This window comes from Lutjanus erythropterus, chromosome 14, assembly GCF_056507025.1.
Source record: "Lutjanus erythropterus isolate fLutEry1 chromosome 14, fLutEry1.hap2, whole genome shotgun sequence".
Taxonomy (NCBI): Eukaryota; Metazoa; Chordata; class Actinopteri; order Lutjaniformes; family Lutjanidae; genus Lutjanus; species Lutjanus erythropterus.
The window spans coordinates 19,463,839-19,484,735 of record NC_139330.1 but is presented as its reverse complement, the minus strand read 5'-3'; the positions used below and the strand labels follow the sequence as shown (position 1 = coordinate 19,484,735).

At 38.9% G+C, this 20,897-nt stretch overlaps 1 protein-coding gene across 2 annotated transcripts in view; it reads left to right on the top strand.

Moving 5' to 3' along the window:
* LOC146315485 (cGMP-dependent protein kinase 1) overlaps window positions 1–19,134 on the top strand; it is a 113,924-nt gene extending 94,790 nt beyond the window's left edge. For both annotated transcript variants that reach the window (XM_084735559.1, XM_084735558.1), the window contains exons 8-18: window positions 3,147–3,212; window positions 5,711–5,785; window positions 12,568–12,664; window positions 12,788–12,927; window positions 14,858–14,947; window positions 15,386–15,527; window positions 16,023–16,186; window positions 17,000–17,122; window positions 17,213–17,275; window positions 17,376–17,442; window positions 18,734–19,134. In XM_084735559.1, the coding sequence (XP_084591685.1) occupies window positions 3,147–3,212; window positions 5,711–5,785; window positions 12,568–12,664; window positions 12,788–12,927; window positions 14,858–14,947; window positions 15,386–15,527; window positions 16,023–16,186; window positions 17,000–17,122; window positions 17,213–17,275; window positions 17,376–17,442; window positions 18,734–18,832 (1,126 nt within the window). In that variant the 3' untranslated portion in view covers window positions 18,833–19,134. The remainder of the gene's footprint in view (window positions 1–3,146; window positions 3,213–5,710; window positions 5,786–12,567; window positions 12,665–12,787; window positions 12,928–14,857; window positions 14,948–15,385; window positions 15,528–16,022; window positions 16,187–16,999; window positions 17,123–17,212; window positions 17,276–17,375; window positions 17,443–18,733) is intronic.
* Window positions 19,135–20,897: the final 1,763 nt, after the last annotated feature.

Genomic DNA, 20,897 nt, shown 5'->3' with positions numbered 1-20,897 from the left:
GTGCGTCTGTGTTTGAACGTGTGTGTGTGTGCGCGTCTGTTTTCCAATGCATTTTTTGTTGCGCCGCAATTAACAAGTGCAGAGCCATCTTTGGCTTAATGGATGACTTGGGCTCAGCAGTGCGCAAATGAATCATTCTGACAGATATTGTTTAGCGATTGTGTTTCACTTAAAACATGGCTAGTATCAACGCAATGTCACACTAAGTTGTTTTCCTCAGCTACAGTCAAGCAGCAGGGGACAGGTGTAACAAGCTGCTCTCTAATATGAGACCCTTTTAGTCTCTTAAGGATGATTCACACTTATGTAACCACTATTTCAGTATGGCCCAAAGTGTTATGGTGTTTTGTCGTATCACCATGGTTAGTAAATGACACAAACACTGTATACTTGTTTTTATGAGACACATTAAGTCATGTAACAGATTGTGGGTGTCGCTCTAGTTGTAGCTCATTATCACTGATTACAGAACTGATGGTGTGTGTCTGCCTCATGCTATCATTTAGAAAATGTGATGCTAAAATGTATTAGCGTTAGAATAAAAGTTGATTGAGCATGTTTAAATCCTTGGCATTCTTGAATGGTAGACTTCAGCAACATTTTGAATGAATATCTGCCACTTCAGAAGCATTTTTGTCGTATCCTTACAGACATACAGAATATGATATGAATTTAAAATCTTTTTCAAGGCAGGTATATTTGTAGAAGTAGGAACAATAGCTTTTGAAAAGTGACTCCACAGCTGACGGATTGGTACTGGCACATTGGCAGCTGGCACATTACGAGCATTTGTGCCTCAAAAATCCCTTGACAGTGCATGTTGTCTCCAAATCAGCTTCTGATTATATTTAAATCACATTAAACCCATCTTATGTGGGTCTCTTATGGTTTCCTTTATCAGCTACACTAATTCAGAACTTTTCCTCTTAAAATTTGGAGGATTTATTGGCAGAATATGATACTAAGTATGTTTTCATTAGGGCTGCAAATTATGGTAAAAATCATACTGAACAAACTTGTTTTCTTACATCAGAACAGGATTTATACGCCAGAGCATCTCAGCAGCACTAGAGTACTTCATTATAATGTTGTTTTGTCAAGTGACATTCTTCCTTTATCTAACAATTGCAGCTTCTGCAATTTTGCACCGCCATGTTGCTATAGTAGCCCAGAACGGACAAACCAAACACTGGCTCTATTGGGCCTTTAGTGTTTTTCAAACCACCACAGGTTCTCCTACACACTCGGAAGGGGAGGGTGAGGCAAGCTGATTGCTCCTGGATCCCACTAAATCCTACAGACCAGCCCCATCCACACCCGAAAAATGCGTGTGTTGGTTTTATGTAGAAGCAGCTTATTCCGACTGATGTTTGTTTTTTGTTAGGCAGTGACCTCATATGGAAATATAAACACACAGGAGACATAACAGGAGAAGTTTAAGGAGCGAGAAAGTCCACATATGGAGGAGGTGGGGTGTACTTTCACCCAGGGGACCAGGGTTTGAGTCCTAAAGCTTTGAGCAAGTTAAGTTTCGTCATTGTGTGAGTGATATTACATCTGTCATGTGACATATATAACATACTATAACACCAACCACAAACCAACCCAAGTAGTTTTTATGCCTAAACTTTAGCAAACTGTGACCATTTTACAATGTAAACCACATGTGAAATGTCACTTGACTTACATAACAAAGTTAAGGTCCGGTAAGTCTGCCTCTGCTGGTTCTCTCCGCTTGTAATAAATGTTGTATTGGGAGTAATTAGCAATCAGTTCTGTTGTGTATGTATGAGGATGTGTTGTGATTTTTCCCTGTGTGTGGTGGTATCAAGACTCTTTCCCCAAATGAATTATCCCAATATCAGTAATAACAACCATGGCGTAACAATGTGTCTTCAATCAAACTGTAACATTTGCTGTTCTTTCACCCATTAACCTGGTTATTAATACTGTAACTGTGCTTGTGTAAATGGTATTGAATTCTGTTGTTGCCCAACAGACGAACAGGTGGAGCAGTGTTAGCCAGAGTATTGTGTTAAGAGCGTGGATGCGGGTCACAGGAGCTTATTGGAGGTGAATGAAATAGTGTATGTGCTATGCTAGCTGGAGGGCCCCAATGGCCATCTGTGAATATATCCCATGCTCGTGATGAACACTGCCTTCCTCTCCTTTGCTCGCTTCTCCTCTGTAGTCCTCACCTTTCAAAATGTGTTGTTCCCCCACCAGCTGTGACCTTTATTCAGTGGGGTCAGTAGAAGGAGTGAGGAAGAGTGTGTGTGTGTGAGAGAGTTTGTGCATGAGGAGGGAGGGTTGTGCGTGTGTGTTTGGAAGAGGGGAGGCAGAGGGAGTTGACATAGCATGAGGGGGAATTATCACCTCAGCTCATTGAAATAGGTTGCTGTATGCCTGAGTTCAGATCAGACATAGAGAATGATTGTCAGTTACTGTTCGCACTTCAGTTAAATTGAATTATCTCTTGAGAACGGAGTTTTAGCTTTTTACCCATCTGGATATGAAATTCATACAGATCTTTTTTTCTTTTTATTTGAAAAGATGGGGCATGAAATAATCTGCCTATGGGACAACTGCAGAAGAGTTTCCTCTCTTTTTGTAATATTTTAGTCCGCGTTAAACTGGATAACACTGCACTTGGTTTGGAGATTTCTACACAAGTACTACAGACTTGTCTTTTGTCGGAGGGCTGCCCTGGGCAGTGCGCTGGTTCAGAGTTAGAGCTTATCGCTGTGGGACTCTGTGTGCAGAATATTCTTCACAGTGAAGGATGGATTCCTGGGATACAGACTCGGAGGATTCGTGCGATTGGGGCGACTCCTCTGAAGAAGCGTCCTTATCAGAGGGGGATGAACCTGATGTCAAATATAATAAAGAGTAATGCCAATCACGCAGTGATGTGTGTTGCCTGTTGAGAGTGATGCTTTCATTGTGTGCCAGTGCCATTTATGGAATGAATGGAGTTGAAGAAGACATAACTGATGCGCAGGTGTTTAGTTTTTTGTTGCTTCCATCACCACAGCTCTGATAAAGCATTTAAATTGAGTAATAATGTGATTTAAGAATGGCCTCACAGTTTGAGATTATTGGATAACATGTGTCTGATTGTGTTTTATGATCTTTTTTTTATCCAGGGAGGACATCAGGACGGCCAATGTCATTGCGGCAGAGGCGGTCACCTGTCTAGTCATCGATAGAGAGTGAGTATCCATAAACGTAATCTCCACAGAATACAATGGTCCTTTTGTTTCCTCAGCATTGAAAAGAAATGCATTTGTCTGGTGAATAAATGTCTTTCATAAGCAGCCATGCAAAACTAACCCATAAGTTCTGCACTGCACATTATGGTCAGGCAAGGACAGGCTATAAAATTGCTACCTTCACTGAAACATCAACATGAAGCCACTACTACACCTTAGTGCATGAACATGGCACACATTTAGATGTCATTGCTAAAAAATACATCAAGGCTCTCATGGATTTGTCAGATTTATCCAAAATTATCCAATAAATTCAATTTAGAAAAATTCAGTAAATGTGAGGTGAGAAATAGATTTTGCATCTGCAGGCGGGATCATGCTTCACTTCACTGCATTCATTGAAATGAAATAATGTACCTATTATGTCATTGTCAAACCTTGTTATTCCTTTTTTTTAAAGATTTCTATTTAGTTTAATATGCATCTATTAACTGTTAGTTATGTGTTTTGAAGTTACCAGATCTAAAGCATGAACAATGCTTCCTGAGGTTAATACATCCTTTATTATACATGTATTAACATTTTGCCATGTTTTTGACCATATTATTATCATTATCATTATTATTATTATTATTATTATTATTATTATTATCATCATTATAATCATTACAAACAATTAGAGGAAACTCTTAAAGCTTCCATTAACAGAAACAGATCTATTAACTAGTTTCTTACAAGTGCTTATAATGGTCTTATAATTAAACAACAGCATGTATTAATGTTAATAAGACTCTTATAAGGGCCTGGTTACCTGTTAATAAATGCTTACAGAGACCTAATGTGTGTTACAGCTTAGTAATATGATGTCAAGAAGGCAGGTGAAAAAATTTGTCGAGTTCCGCAAAGAATTTATATTTATGCAAGATTTGTGTTGGAATGACTAAGAGAAGGCATTTTTCCACTGATTTTTGCCAGGAGATTATAAAAGAGCATATTTTCCATCTTCACATTGCTCATGAAACTAATCTCAGCTCAAATATTTGCCACGTTCCTTTTATTACAGTAACATGGTTTGACATTTTATTACAGTGTTTATCATGTTTTACGGTAACATCGTACTTTATAGAAAAAATAAAGTGGATCCATCTCCGTCTCAAGCATTAAGTCATGTGGTGAGAATAGAGAGACAGATGGATATGGGGTGTGGGATGGATGGTAGACGGCAGTATCAGCTTACCCAGGGCCTCCCTCCTGGCCTCAGGGAGCGCGGCAGGCACAAATGGGCCATCCTCAAAGCAGCAGAGGGGATAGTGAGTGAGTCATCCAGCACAGGTGATTACCACTGCCTGTCACACAAGTAGCTAATGCTGTCACAGCCCACAAAGCTCGCTCATTGTGTGTGTCTATGTCACCTGGCCAGGCCAATTTTAGTGCAGATGCCAGGTTGTTAGTATTTCAACTTTGGTTATTCTGTGTGCATTTACTCGTTTACTGCATGTCCATACGTGTGTGATGCATTCAAACAAAAGGAGGTGAAAAGGAACAGATAGAGACAGTTGGAAAGAGACAGGGCATAAAAACAAGCAGCGGGGTGTCAATAGACGCTGCGAGCAGCCAAACATTTAAAGAAAAGCTGAGCTCGGAAACAGTCCCAGCGCACAGGCATTATGTTCTCAACGGGAGAAAACACCAGATGTATTGCCTCTTCTGGCTGACAGCTTGATGAGCCTTGCATGAAAACTGTCTCGGTTAGTTGTTCTTCCAGGATGCTTGGAGTCTTTTGCATACGTGGGCATACTTTAGAGAGAAATGAGCTCAAGCATAGTTATTATTTTTCATGTACCAGACGTCCCCACAAGTGCAGCATTGGAGGATTTTATTTCAGTGAGTTAATGTATTATGCATCTTATTATTCTCCAGTTAACATTGTAATCTTTCTTTAATTTTCATATCCTCTGCACTCATACTACTTCTTGTATATCCAGTGAGAAAAGTAACTGTTATTGTAATTTTATCATTAAGACCTGAAAAGAACGTGGTTGCACAACTTTGAGTTGAGTTGAGTAACTTTAAATATTATCATGAGGATTTTATGTTTTTAATGATAACTTTTCTATTCTATAATTCATTCATTAAAAGATTTATGCACAGTCTCTACATTTATCTCTAAAGTTCACTCAGCCTCCATCTGCTATCAAACTGTTTTACACCTCTTCAGGGGTAGATCTGCCTTCTCGTCTGTTCTCAGAGATTTTTTTTTGTCTCTAAAAGCAGACTGATGAATATTTAATAGTAACTGGCAATGTTTTTTCTCAGCAGTCTGGCCATATATTGTACCAGCTTCTTATACGGATTGCCTGCAGTGCACAAACTGCTTTATTTCCTCTAACCATAAGCTATTCATTCATGTGCTATTACTTTAGGCTGGACAGATTATTTAATACATATCAGAAAAGTTTGCTCATGTGCTCTTTCAACATTTCCTGTCTGTGTTGCAGTTCTTTCAAGCACCTGATTGGAGGTTTGGAGGACGTGTCCAGTAAAGGCCATGAGGATGCTGATGCCAAAGCCAAGTAAGATATTATAATTTATTGATATGCACGAGTTTAATTAAATTGAAATACAACCAATTTAAATATATTTGGGCTTTGGGCTTTTTTTGTGTTTTGTTTGTCAATTATTTTTTTCTAAATTAATTTTCTTTCCTTTAAAACATTGCACCATATCATTACGGCTCACCAGCTGTAACATTTTATGAAGAAGCGTCCTCCCGGCTGCCCGTTAATGCATTTCGCCTTTAGGTCTGTTATATAACAAGACAATACCCATGTGGCCGGCCAGAAAGCAGAGGCTATGACCTCCGCCTCTATTTCTGGAGGAATTAATATGTACTCTATTTGTCATCACTATGGAAACAAGAGAATGGCACCATCGAAGGCACAGGGCACCTTGGCAATGAGGTGGGCATCTTAGGGTTCAGACAGTTACGTACTGGCATAATCTGATATCTGGCTCAGTTGGTGCGATGTTGTGAGGCAAGGTGAGGAGAAACAAGAGCCCAGTAATGACAGATTACACAGAGCCAGAAAGCTGAAGGATGTATATAGATGGACGGAGTGAGGAGAGATGGAGAGAACAAGACGGGTTACACGGCCAGCTACACTTCTGTCCGATGCTTCGCATTTCTTGCCGACTGTTGAGAGCGTCAGTCATCTTTGGCAAGTCAGTGGAATCGAGTCAGCAAAGCGCAGAACATAACACCAGTTACTGTGTTGGACAGAGACACTGAGAGAGGAGATGGTTATAATGGTGGGGCGCAGTGGCTCGCCTCTGGCGTTCAGCCTTGGCCAGGTGCCCCTCATGGCTCGCTACCACTGATGCAGATTGCTCTGCCGGAAGATGTGTGTGATAGAAAGAGACCTGCAGTGTTCATCCTCTACCCCATCCTTCCCATCCTAGCTCTTTAGGGAAGCCAGTTAAAGATTGATTTCATGCAAATGAGCAAGAAATTGCCATAATTTGTAAACTTATTATGGATGCACCTGAATCTGAAAGCATTACTCAGGATAGCACAGATAATTAGGATGGAAACAGATATTTCTTCTACCTGAAGTTGCTTATTATTATTCTGGAAAAAATGATTAGCAAAATGAACTTTAACAGCGCTACTTTTCACTTTTATCTAAGTGCATTTTTACACAAGTACTTAATTATAAAGGGAAGGTTAACGCCCAAAACCAGAATTAAATATCTTTCTTTGGTGTGAGTTTTGGAGATATCAGCAGTAGAGATGCCTGCCTTCTATTACAAATATATATATATAATGGGACTAAATGGCACACAGCTTGTGGTGCTCAAAGCTAAAAAATCTCAACAGCAATGTATCTTTCCAGAAATCATGACCTGGTTACTTGAGATAATCCTATCGAGTTCCAGTAGATTCTACCACAGAAAGAAAGTAGACCCTACATGAAACTGCTCACAACATGGTCTGTGGATTATCTTTGCAACTGGGTCATGCTTTTTAGAAAGAGGCACTCGTGATGAAATTGATTATACACATGTTTTGGCATTTCGAGCACTATGAGTACCATTTAGTCTCACCACATTCAAGACAAAGCAGACATCTCTACAGCCAAAACTTGGCAACTTACACCAGAACTATCTAGGTGGATAAATAGTGCTACAGATAACAGGAAAGACGTTTGCACCTCTAAATCTTATTATCAACCCTATTCTCTACAGAATTTAACCTTAAAGTGAAGCCGCTCTCTCCCTCTGCTCCCTGAAATCTGTCACATCAACAGCGCTTTCACTCTGATTAAGGTAGCTTTCCCTGCTGTGTGTGTCGTCTGTTGCCGGCACTCCCCGCCCAGCAGAGCACATTTGTTTCTTGGTGAGGAAAGCCTGAGTCAGGATCCCACGGTGATGGAAACTATCTCTAATTGGTCACAGCGGATAAGCACTGTGCAGCAGTACTGTAACTGTACGGCAAACTACAGCTGCTCTCTGTGAGGTTGACAGGTCTTTTCTTCAAAGACCAACTCCCTGCTATGTGCTATATGGGCACACAGTTTTTGATCAAGCTGCTGATTCCCTATGCAAGAGGAGCTTTGAGCGACACAATATAGAGTGAATACTTCTGTCTCCACTGTAATGTTTCACTTATATTTCTACATGCATAACAAGTGAACTAAAGTATTTTCTTTACCAGACGTTACCATAAGCTAAATAAGCTTATTGGCAAATATTGACAAGAAATGTCAGTAAATTTGCCAAAGCATACTTAAATATCTTATAAACATTTGCAGAAGTCTCTAAAAACTGGGTTTTGGTTTGTCTTGGTGGCCTATGAGTTATAACACCAACCCTGAGCAGTAACATCCGTGGTTTGGGACCTACCTGCTGCATCCCATTCCTGAACTCTCTCCCATTACGCCCCTCATCTACGCTGTTGACTGTATTATAAAGGCATAAAAGGGACAAACATTTTTAATTCAAATTGTTTTTAAAATGTTCAGAATAGGAAAAATCCTTTATTCCTATTTCAGAAGCAATTCCTAAGCTCATGGCCATGTGCTATCATATTTAAGATCTCATATCTCAAATGAACAATTTTGTTGTGCAATAAGGTCCAGGAAATTTAAAATGTTATCATAAGAATAGTAATAAGCATAATATTATGGTGTCTATCTTCAATTTCATTGTCATACAGACCTAACAACTGTGATTCTTCCATTTTTTGGCTGTTACTTTAAATACAGGATGGGATCTGTGGCATCCTAACTTTGGAAATTTTTCAGTTCTGTAGTTAAATAACTACTTTAAATGCAGTCAGGAAATGTGTTTCTGTCCTACCAAAAGTACTAAATGTCATCCTAAACTGAGTTAAGATGTCAGACTTTTTTCTGTAATGAGGCCCCATGTCATCATATCACCCGCGCACAGGATTGGTGGCTTGAAGAAAGTTGATTTTTGAGTCTCATTCACAGGTCATCAAACACTCAGGTTTTGGGAATAAGACTCAAAAACCAACTACTTTACAGACATGTGAGTGGCCAAAGTCTCCCATCACTGGTTAGATTTTCTAAGGTGTGAAAACAGAGCCAAGACGAGAAGCATATGTCCAATTTTCTCTCAGAACACTTGAATCACTTTCTGCTTAGAGGTTATTTTGGAACTTCTGCCCATGCTGCCTACTCCGGCTTCAGCTTTGCATTCCACTTACTGCTAATCATTGCCCTGCATCATCCTGCGAAAAACTCTTTATGATTTAAGATTGATGAGTAAATATGACCCATAATGACTCAGCATGTCCCGCGTCTGTCGAGCAGGTGTATGAGTTCATTAAGTAGGCATTAGTGGTAAATAAAAGTGCCATTTAACGAGAGTCAGCCTTAAGGTCATGATGCTGTCCTCTCCCCTGAGTCAGGCTAGACCAAGAAGAACTGTAGCAAAGGAAATGAGGATAAAAGCACACACACTGCAACACTTACACACACAAATACACACACTTAGACACATGGGGATTGCATCATTGTCTATGATCTCATCCGTTCACTGATATAGATTATCACCCACTGGGGAGCTACTTGACCCGCGCAGGAACACTTTGTATCGCAGTTCTAGCAATGGATTGGACAGTAATAAGTAACCTGTCATTTCAACCTCTTAGATCGGGCCCCAAAATACATGTACTGTGTAACTAACCAGGGTTACATTACAGTGTGACCCAGTGCTCTGGGTTAGTTTTCATTCAAGGTCATGGTTTAGATGTCTATTTTAGGGTAGATGTATGGTTTGAGTCCCACTGGTTCTGTTTACTAGTATCATATAACATCTAGTGCTGCAGCCATGGACATAGACAAGTGTTGTTCTCTGTCTATGTGCGGTAGAAAAAAATATCAGTACGAATATTTGGATTGCTGCTTTAGTAAATATCCCCACTATTCATTGACTGCCAATGTCCTTGATTGAGACACAGAGGGACAGAAGTGTTTTCCTGAAACAGGACTATTGATTGCAATTCCACTTGTACAACTCAACTCCACCAGCTGCTTTTGTGGTTTTGTTTTGTTCATCTTTTGCACAGAATAAGATATAAGAGTTGATTCTTCCATTGCCTGCAGTACTATATACAATAGCTTCATTGGGTAGTTCAGCCATGCAAGGATTTTTTTTGTTCATCAGCAGGTATTCTCGTCTCACCTTTAGACATCTAATGGAGCAATGCTGCCATCTGCTGGCAAATCACACTATTACTTTTAACCCTCTTAAAGACTGAATTATGTAAATTGATCCGCTCATTCTTTTGAAGAATTTGCAAGACCTCTGACTTCATTAACAGGACCTGAACAGCTCATGTCCACATCCCAAAGATTTTGTGTGCAGTTTTCTGTATGTGCTCTGAGGTTTGCAAAAATATATTCGATATGTATTCAGTACTGAAAGCAATGAATCTATTTTTTTTTAAAAAAAGAAAAGATCTAAGCACTCATTCAAGGCAGCCTTTATTTTCTTGGCTGAAATTTGACCTTCATCACAGCAAAATCAGACAGTGTTAAATTACTTTTTCTGTACCAGTGCTGTATAAAAGTTATTTATTAAAAAAAAAAATCCTATTTTGTGTCCCAAGGACTTAGGCTGCTTATTGTTAAACGAATTTCAGCACCAATAGTGACAGCGTGACTTCAGTACCAGTTCCTGAACAATACTTTTAAATAAATAAAAACCAATAAATACCAATTTCATAAAATTTTTAATTTTAACAAAATATAAATTACATTACACACTACTTTAAAAATCATGAAATCTTACTCACCACAATATGATTAAACTTAAGTTGTCTTTTTCAAATGTTTTTTCTGTTTCAGCAACTTGACAATTTTCTACTTAAAGTAGTTTTACAGCCTAAAAATTAAACTGCAACTGGGAGATTTACTCCTAAGGTTTTGAACTTTGGTATTGAATTATAAGGCATTTTTCAGCACTCGATAGTATTGAAGCAATTCAGTCAGTGCCAAAGTTTGGTACCCAGCCCTACCTAGAACATTTTTTTTGTTTCCCCATGGTACTGAAAAAAGTTATCAAGTGCCATTTTTTATACTAGCATTGTATCAATGTTTAAAATTCTGGTATCCTGACAACTCTATTGCACTTATAAGTTTAGGTATGCACACGTGTCACCCTGACATTATTAATAATCCTGTCCTGTACACTGTAATACATGTGCTGTCAGTTACTAGTCTCCGTCTCTTTGGTAAGCAGAGAGCATTTTGGGATTTGGCTTGCAGATGATAGGAGGAGAGAATTAGATGAAAGGATCACCTGTGTGTGCCTGTATACACAAATAAATATAAACATAGACTCTCCTGGTAACCTGATGTGTTTCTGAGAAACAGCATGCCTGGTAACCTGCCAACACGTGCCAACACTGTAACCACTGATATGCAGCTTAGGGGAAAGGTTTTATTGTTCCAGCTTGCAGTATATCTGGTGGATCTGATGAAGCAAAATAAGTTTCTCTTTCCACATCTCTAGGGCTGTCACAATTGTCCAAATCCACTGGTCAAAACTCATGGTTACACACACAAAGTTTCTTACAGGACAATAACCAAGTATACAAATAAAACACAAAACATAAAATAATAAATACAGACGTGCCAGATGATCAGAGTTTAATACTATAAAAGACTGACAAATATTTGGTTTTATTCCTTGACAACTGTCATTTACATTTTCTAATTCCTCTTTAAAAAGATTTAAACGTTTAGCTGCAGGCCACTGGTAAGCTATGCTGTGTCATCTTTGACGTGTTGTTTTGGTTTTATTCTTTGGACACGAGCCAGACACGCACGAGTGGGCGAGGGTGGAGAAGAAAAAAAAAAGTACTGGGAGACTCACCAAATCCTCCGTTTGATTTATATTATTTATTGATTTTGCTCATTTTGATCAATTTTCAATTTAGAATGGAAATTGTGACTCGCCTGCATATTTCAAATGGCCACATAAGCTTAGAATGAAGAAAGGCAAAAGTAAGACTCTCATTTATCATTTTATTTATCAAATTCAAAGCCAGAACAGTATGAAATGAGTCATTGTTTAACCTTTAGCTAAACAAACTTAATCCTTGCTAATCCATGAAGGAAGACTGCTGACTTATCTAAACAAGTCTTCTTTCCAAGGGGTATTTTTGGATAAATGTCTGCCATTGGCATACAGCTGTACTGTTTTTGTGCGGGAAACGGCCTGACGTTGAGGCGATCGTCTGTTCTGAGTGACCCAGATAGGGTTGGCCAGACTCAGATCTGTCCTAAGCCCACTGATCCAGAGACTGAGCTGATGAAACTCTGTCTGGATCAAACAATAACCAGAGAAGACACGGGGCAACTGGGGATAAGGGCCGGACACGTGGAAACAGTCTCCATTGCCAGTGTGTGCAGGTCTGCGATGGCATGTTGGGGTGTTCGGTGGCAGAGCCAAAGCATGTCTTCAGAGCCAGCTGAGCAGTGAACAGCTCGAGTGACGGACATCCCGTGTTTGTTCTTTGCTATCGAGAATGGGGCCGGGCACAGTTAGTCTGCTTTCAAAGGCAGGTCAAAGTGATTTACCAGAGGACTAAAATGAAACACATCCTGTTCACGTGTTCATATTTATACACTCCACATCCTCAATAACATCCTTGATAGATTACTATGAATTAAATCCTCTAAGATTTGCAAACAAATGAGCTGAAGGAAAGACGGATATTTTGTCCCAGGTTGTTGAAAGTGGATAATCTCTTCTTTCATCCTTCATCTCATCTCTAATCCTGTTCCCATTCTGTCTTTTTCCCCCCTTTTTCCTGGCACCACAGGTATGAAGCAGAGAACGCGTTTTTCTTCAACCTCAACCTCGCTGACTTCAACATCATCGACACTCTCGGGGTCGGTGGCTTCGGTCGTGTTGAGCTGGTAGGGGCACTACACTGTGACAGTAGCATGAATGATTTTTTCTTTACATCTCCACAGTCTCCACAGGTTAATATGCCAACTGAACTTATGTATTTCATTTTCTTTATTACCTTTATGCTGCAGGTTCAGCTCAAGAGTGATGAGAACAAAACCTTCGCCATGAAGATCCTGAAGAAGCGGCACATTGTCGACACAAGACAGCAGGAGCACATTCGTTCAGAGAAACTCATCATGCAGGAGGCTCATTCTGACTTCATTGTTAGGTACTCTCCCTGAATAGCTTCATTGAAACACAATATCAGTAATGTTACTGTATATGCCTTACATGTCACAAGGATCAATACCTCAGAGCCAAAAGGTCATGATCATCTGTGGAGTTTGCAGGTTCTTTGTTTTTCTAACAAAAGTTTCACATACGTACAAGTCAAGTATGTTGGAAACAACTTGAATTGTGTCTAAAGTGCATCTTTGACGTTCCATCCTGAGATACTCTGCTGACCTATAAGGTCTTATTTTCTTCTGTCTTCTCTGTATATACAAGAAAGTACTCCAACTTCTCTCTCTGAGTTACTCCACACTATATAAAGGGCTACAGGCCCTCCAGTTTTTTTTGCCTTAAGCTACAAATAAACTTGCCTCTCACTCATTTGGAAGTAGTATCAACAAAAATCTAAACAAAATAATCCCTTTATTTCTGACCACATAAAATATATAAATGAGGCGTTTTCATATTTACACCTGGTATCATAATGGATTCTGTATCCAGATACGTTATCCAGATAATAATTGATGCGATCTTGCCTTGGCATTTATGTCTGGTATTTTTAATGCATTCTCGTTTATCCTCACTGAGGTTGGATTTCTGTCCTCCAGAGCAAAACCTGTGCATGAGTAATTTGAGTTGCTGCCAAATGAGCCCCAGACTGAATTTAAAAATCAGAGTTTGTGAGTTGTTGAGTTAGGGGAACTTTAATGAACTTTGTGAAATGCCGTCTATGACAAACTCTTAATCATTTGTTCCCTCTTGTAATTTCGGCAAATGTAATACATTAAGTCAGCCATTCCCAAACTTAAGAACGTCGCGGCCCAATTTGAAATCTGAAAATCCCCTGGTGCCCACCCAAACCTTTAATCACAACTCTGATCAACACGTGAGAATGATTCGTATCAGTGATGAGATATAAGTTACAGTCTGGTGTTAATGCGACAGATCACAAAACGTGTTGTTAAATACACCTGTTCAAATATATCAGATAACTGAAGAATAACACATAATTTAAATCCCATGGCTTTATTTTATTAGTTCTGATTATTTAAAAAAAATCATGGTAAATTCAAACTTAGAAAATTTAAACTAAATTTTCATGACCTCTTAAGGCCCACCTGTAGTTATTCCTTTCTTTGTGTAGAAAAATACTGTGTCAGTTTGTTCCAGTGTGTTGCAGTTCCAGCATGTAGGCTACTCTATAACTAAATAGATTATAACCCTTTATAACAGCAGATCAGTTGCGCAGATGAGTGCAGCGCACACTGTTGCACACTTTCTTACTGTAAGCCATAAATTTTGCCACCCATATTGCTTTCATTTTTCACATAGTTTTGCTAAGAAACATCTTTTGGTGCTTTCATGACAGAAAAGATGTTGATGTATGAGTAATTAGAGGCGTGTCTCTTTCAGCCTTCTCGCTTGCTTGCTCTCTAAAGATAAACAGCAACCTATCTTACCTCATGTTACATTTGAGATATTTTTATTTTATGAAAACAAATACCTGTATCAGTGTTATGTTGTACACAGATGCCAGCACGTTGCACCGATTGCATTTACACCTACCTAAGTTCAACAGTTCAACATGCATTTTTCCATTTCTGGATAACGTGTCCAGATACACATCACATTTTAATATCATATGCAAACGGTGTCTTTAATCTAAAACTGCTTCCTACACAACCGGGGGCTGTATTTGTGATAATTAAATCATTACAACCCGAAACAGGCGTAACTTAAGGATGTGAAATGTAGATGTGCTGTGGGTGTGTAGGTGTCAATACTCATTTCATTAGAGTATATTTCAACACTTCTTTTAATTTTAGAATATTACATTTGGATTTTCTACATTAGTTAATCGCACCTCTCCAACCAGATGTTCATCAGATATTTTCGCATTTTTCCAACATCCATTTTTGTGTTTTCAGACTCTACAGAACATTCAAGGACAGCAAGTACCTCTACATGTTGATGGAAGCGTGTTTAGGAGGAGAACTGTGGACCATTCTTCGAGACCGGTAAGCTCTATTTCACCAGCTCAGATATAAATGAATTGTATTAGCTTGTCGTATTTCAAAGATAAAGTACAACATGTAGATTAGCATTTGAAGATTTACCTTTCTTTTCATTTCAGGAGTTCCAATTTATCACAAGAGTAATGTCTGTGGTTCACATGAGCCTCACACATTATGCTCTTTGACATCAATTACAGCTTTATATCTCAACAATGAATTTTAGAGCAGTACAATGTTAGCTTTATAGTTCTATTTATATCTGCTGTGCTTCAGACATGGTGATTTGCAGAGATAATTCTCTGAAAAGAGCTTACTTAATATGTTCCACACTTCTGTTTTTCATGGGAATCCTGTTTTGTTTAAGAAAAGACATTTTTGCTGCAGTTAGATACCACACAGTTCACAATTCAGCTCTGCTGTCCTGCTGTGTTTTGTTTCCAGGGGTTCATTTGAGGATTCGACCACCAGGTTTTACACAGCGTGTGTTGTAGAGGCCTTCGCCTACCTGCATTCCAAAGGAATCATCTACAGAGACCTCAAACCAGAGAACCTTATATTGGACCACAGGGGATATGCCAAACTGGTAAGACATCATTAAGGAATTACCACCCAAACAACTTCTGAATCACATTTTCTGTGTCTTTTGTGAAAGTCTGACATGCTTCAAACAAGTCTCATTTCTGGGGGATACTATAATGAAGAATAAAATGAAATTTAAACACTTGCATCATGTTAGTTGTGAATAAAAGAATAATTATTGTATAATTACTGAATAAAGAAGTATCGCCAAAGTTAGTCAGATTCTTTGTTTTTTGGGTTGCTGCCATTCCCTTCTCTCCTCCTGGAGGAACCAGTTTGCAGATTTTGGCAGAGCAGCAACCAGCTGCTCGACTCTTTCTATCCATCATGCCAAAGCATCAAGTGAAAAACTGCAGAAATCATTAGCAATTTCCAGCTTCCTTATTATGATTCATTATAATGAATATTATCAAATATAAATAACCAAATAAATATGAAATAAATTCAAATTCTTTTTCAGCTTTGTCTGACTGATGGAAAAATCTTGTTTGTTCCACAGGTTGACTTCGGCTTTGCCAAGAAGATCGGGTTTGGAAAGAAGACGTGGACCTTCTGTGGGACACCGGAGTATGTAGCACCAGAGATCATTCTGAACAAGGGCCACGACATCTCAGCTGACTACTGGTCTCTAGGAATCCTCATGTTTGAGCTCTTAACTGGCAGGTACACACAAGCCTGGGCATGTCTGAAAAACTAAATAAAACTAATATCTTAACTATTCCCTGTCATGGCATATATGGCACCATACACATCAACTCCTTACACCAGTATACAAATTTAAATGTGACGACTCAGTGCACTACCACACACTTGCACATGGAGCTGCTAAAATGTGGTATCAGTGATTCAATCAGAAATGGAGAATGTTACCTGCTCCACACAGCAACACAATGTTTTATGCAAGGAAAGAAAGAACTTAATGTGTTTTATTTGATGCCAAATTTACAAGAAGACACAAATGATTAAGGATTTGCTGTAGCCGTTTCACCTCCGCTCTCTATATACAAAGACACGTTTGAAAAATGCATTGTTGTGGTGGTGGCTTCCCAGTAGTAGCCTTTACAAATTGTGACAAATGGACACAATCTTTTTTCTACAAAGAAAGAAATAACATCCGCTGAATTTACAAGGAGGGCTAAGTGATTAAGAATTTGTAGCTGAGGGTAAAAAAGCCCAAACACATAATTAGCAATACAGTGAACCAAATGACGAACTTTAAGGACGTCAGCTGAGTAGGCCGTCCCTCAATGTGGTCAACGACACATTATGTACACACAAAGAAATATGGAATGTGACAATCAGATCTCAAATGCATCTCGGGTGTGTTCACACCTGTATCTAGAGCTGTACCCCTGTGATTGGCTCATTCAGGCTGCATATTAATACCTGGTCTGAATAGTGCCACAGTCACTTTAAATTCTTGCATGCTAATGCATTTGTCACTTAAGACTAATATCTTTGCCTGTTGTTACATAGCCCTCCATTCTCTGGCCCTGATCCTATGAAAACCTACAACATCATCCTGAGAGGCATCGACATGATCGAATTTCCAAAGAAAATTACCAAAAATGCTGCCAACCTAATCAAAAAGCTATGCAGGTGAGTGTCGGTGCTTCCAGCTGTGTAAACTCATTGAAATGGTCTATATGCTGATGCAACTCATCACGCGTTGTTTCCTGTGCACTGCAGGGATAATCCTTCTGAACGACTGGGAAACTTGAAAAATGGTGTCAAAGACATCCAAAAGCACAAGTAAGCTTGTCTATAAATGAATAAATGTACCTCTATTTATTAATTGGAATTGTACAGTGAGGCATAATTATGGAATAAAATGATGCTGTTTTTCCTTTAGATGGTTTGAGGGCTTTAACTGGGAGGGTTTGAAGAAGGGAACATTGACACCTCCTATTATCCCTAACGTAAGTACACACTGCTGACAGCTCCACTCCATAAATTTGATTTTCTTTTGTAGTAAATCTCGAACCAGTTCTCATCCGAGGTCGTCAAATACCAGCACTGCTTTGTCACACCACTTGGCATCTCATTCTGATACACAAGGTACCCTTTTGCATCTGTGAGATGCTGCCAAAAAGCCTTTTTACCATGTGGTTAAATGTGAGACCGTCCCAGTGTGGTTGATTTGCACACACTGTAGAAGAGTGTCGTGCCCAAAATGTCCATGTAGAGATATTTGAACAGTCAAATTGGCATCAAAAAAAGGAAAAAAACATGGTTTGGATTAAAGTAAGTAAAATAAATTACGTTACATTACATGACATTTGTGAAATGAAGTAAGTCGTGTCATTATGTAACTTAAAACTTTGCAGCTACTCCAAGGAACTTTCAAATTTTGTTGATTTTGGAGGCTTATGTGGACAAAAGTGGTAGTGTGTAACCAACCGTCTTGCAGATGATCTTGTTTGTTTATGTTGGTCATACAGATCAGTGTTCCCCAACACTGGTCCTCAGGGCCCACTGTCCTGCATGTTTTAGATGTTTCCTTGCTCCAACACACCTGATTCAAATGATCAGGTTGTTGTCAGACGTCTGCAGAGGCTTGATGACGAGCTGATCATTTGAATCAGGTGTGTTGGAGCAGGGAAACATCTAAAACATGCAGGACAGTGGGCCCTGAGGACCAGGGTTGGGGAACATTGATATAGATGCATCAGTAAAAAACTGAGACTGTTTCATAACCAGTAAAAAAACTCTTAGTGGTAATTCACAGAGGATACATACCCCACCCTCCTGGGTAAAAGTCTTGTGTTTATTTAATCCATTCATCCACCCCACCTGCTCCATATGTGGACTTCTTCACTCTTTACAAAAATAAATTTTATTTATATAGTACTTTTCAAAACAGCAAAATGCTTCACAAGACAATAAAAGCAAGATAAATGAAGTAATAAAAACAGTAAAAAAGCTATTTTACACAAACATCTCTATACTGTGTCACCTACATCACCATTATACTACATTACCTGATGCGGTGGGTTTACATTAAAGTTTCTGTACTTAAAAGCGCAGTGCCTCTCATACGGAGACTAAAGGGTACCTTGTGCATCGCTATGAGACATTGAGAGGCATGACAAAACATTGGCATTTGACAATCTGCGAGTGAGAACAGGAGGGACTCTCATACTCAAACTTAATTTGTTATCTGCTTGTTTAGTCTTGTTTTGAATGTTTTTTTTTCTGTCTTTGTACCAGGTCACATCAGCAGTTGACACAAGTAATTTCGACAGCTTCCCAGAGGACAATGAGGACCCGCCTCCTGATGACAACTCCGGCTGGGATGTCGATTTTTAGTCCTCGTCTCCCCTTAAAACCAAAAGAAACTCTTCTTTTGTTGGCTTGGAGGCCATCAATGAGGACATGGCTGTGTTGTAAAAACTGCTTTAAAAAAGGAACAAGAGCATCATTTGGGAAAGAAGATAAACGGATGGATGGCAAACCCTCTGGGTCACCGATATGCCTTTATTTCACTGTGGCTCTGGATCAAGCATTTATAACGGGACTGCTGTAGCACTTCTTCGGTGTTGTCTTACACTCGGCTCTAAAGGCAAAGGCAAAGAATGCGCAGGGATACACACATATACACACACACACACACATACACACACACAATACAACTGAGGCTGATAATGGAGCCAGGTTTTTCCTTGTTTAGTGGATGAATGTTCAATAGGATAAATAAGAAAAATGTGATGATGGACCGCTCAAAAGGGGAGGAGGCTGATGATTCAATTTCTGTTTGTTGCTCCGCAATATTTGGTGAAAAATTTGGTGGACTTTAGGAGGGTATAAGATGTTACTGCAGTTGCTCCCTGGTTTTTGACATGCAGCTGCTTGCTGCAATCTCTTACATTTTCCAGAGATCTACACACTACAGTTTGCAAGTAAAACTGGTATCAAGTGCTCAAGACTAACCTGAATGTCACTGATTCGTCTTCTTATTTAACATCCATATGGCATACAGCATGTACGGTACATAGTATTTGGATTTACAAGTTCTTACACATGAACACAACTGGGCTAAAGTCAAATACTTAGTACACTTTATATAAGATTACCTAGAAAAGCACAAACACTGTGCATTCAGTGGAAAGAGACATAACTCTTAAAGTGCCCTGCTTAAAATTTAATGAATCACACACCGACACACATGAAATGTCAGCTAGTATTTCCATGAAGCAATGTGTCATTATGCACTTAAGACCATTAACTGAGAAAATCAGCAGTTATAGCTCATTTTAAGCTTCAGTAGCTGAAGTCACACTAGTTTTTGTTGTTCTTTAAAATGCTTTCAATCACGAATGCTTCTCTACCTACATACTTCTTGATTTTGTTTTCGAATCACCCTAATGCCTCGTCCTCGGTTCGCTTCTGTAAAGTTCTGACATAACTGTGAACATGGTTTCAATGTCTTTGGTGCTGTTATTGATAAATTATAATAAGCGGTGGTGAGATGACAGTACTGGTTATTGTTTTTGTATAGTGATTTTTTTGTGCTTGATTTCTTCGTAATGTACTTGACTTCCTTCTTTGGAAAATTGGAAATTTGTGTCAATTTGTAAACTTGAGTGAAAATTTGTTTGATATCACTTGACACCATGTTGCGTTGTGCTCAGTGGTATTCTCAAGGTTTTTAAACAGATTTTAACCATGTTAAGTAAGTAAGTTCATCCACATGAATTATCCATCCTCTTCTTTGTAGGCAAAATTCACCACATTCACATTATCTAAGACTATTAAAGGTACAGTTCACCCCAAAATCCAAAATATATATTCATTATAGTTTTGGTGGGGCTTGCTGAGTTTAGGAGATATCAGCCGTAGCGGTGTCTGCCTTCTCTCAAATATAACTAACTAACTAGCATTTGGCTCATGGTGCTCAAAATTTGAATACCAGTGTCACTTTCCAATAAACATGACTTTGTTACTCATGATAATCCACAGATCGTTATGAGCAGTTTCATGTATAAACTATGTTCTTTCTATGGTAGAATCTACTGAAACTACTTTCTTTCTACTAGAAAGTAGCTGCTTAGATGAAACTGCTCACAAGGTTTGTGGATTATCCACTCACCAGGTTATGATTTTGGGAAGAGGCACTGGTGTTGAATTTTTCAAATGTGCTTTTTAGGCATTTTGAACACCACAGTGCCATTTAGCCACATTATATCCGAGAGAAGGCAAACATCTCTATGGCTGATATCGCAGAAACTCAGCAACTCCCAACAAAACTATCTAGATGGATAAATAGCACTATAGGCAAGACAGAAAATATGTATTTTTGATTATGGGGAGAAGTGTCCCTATAATGTAACATCATCTTAAAATGTGAGATGGAAAAAGAAAATAAAGGCGATTA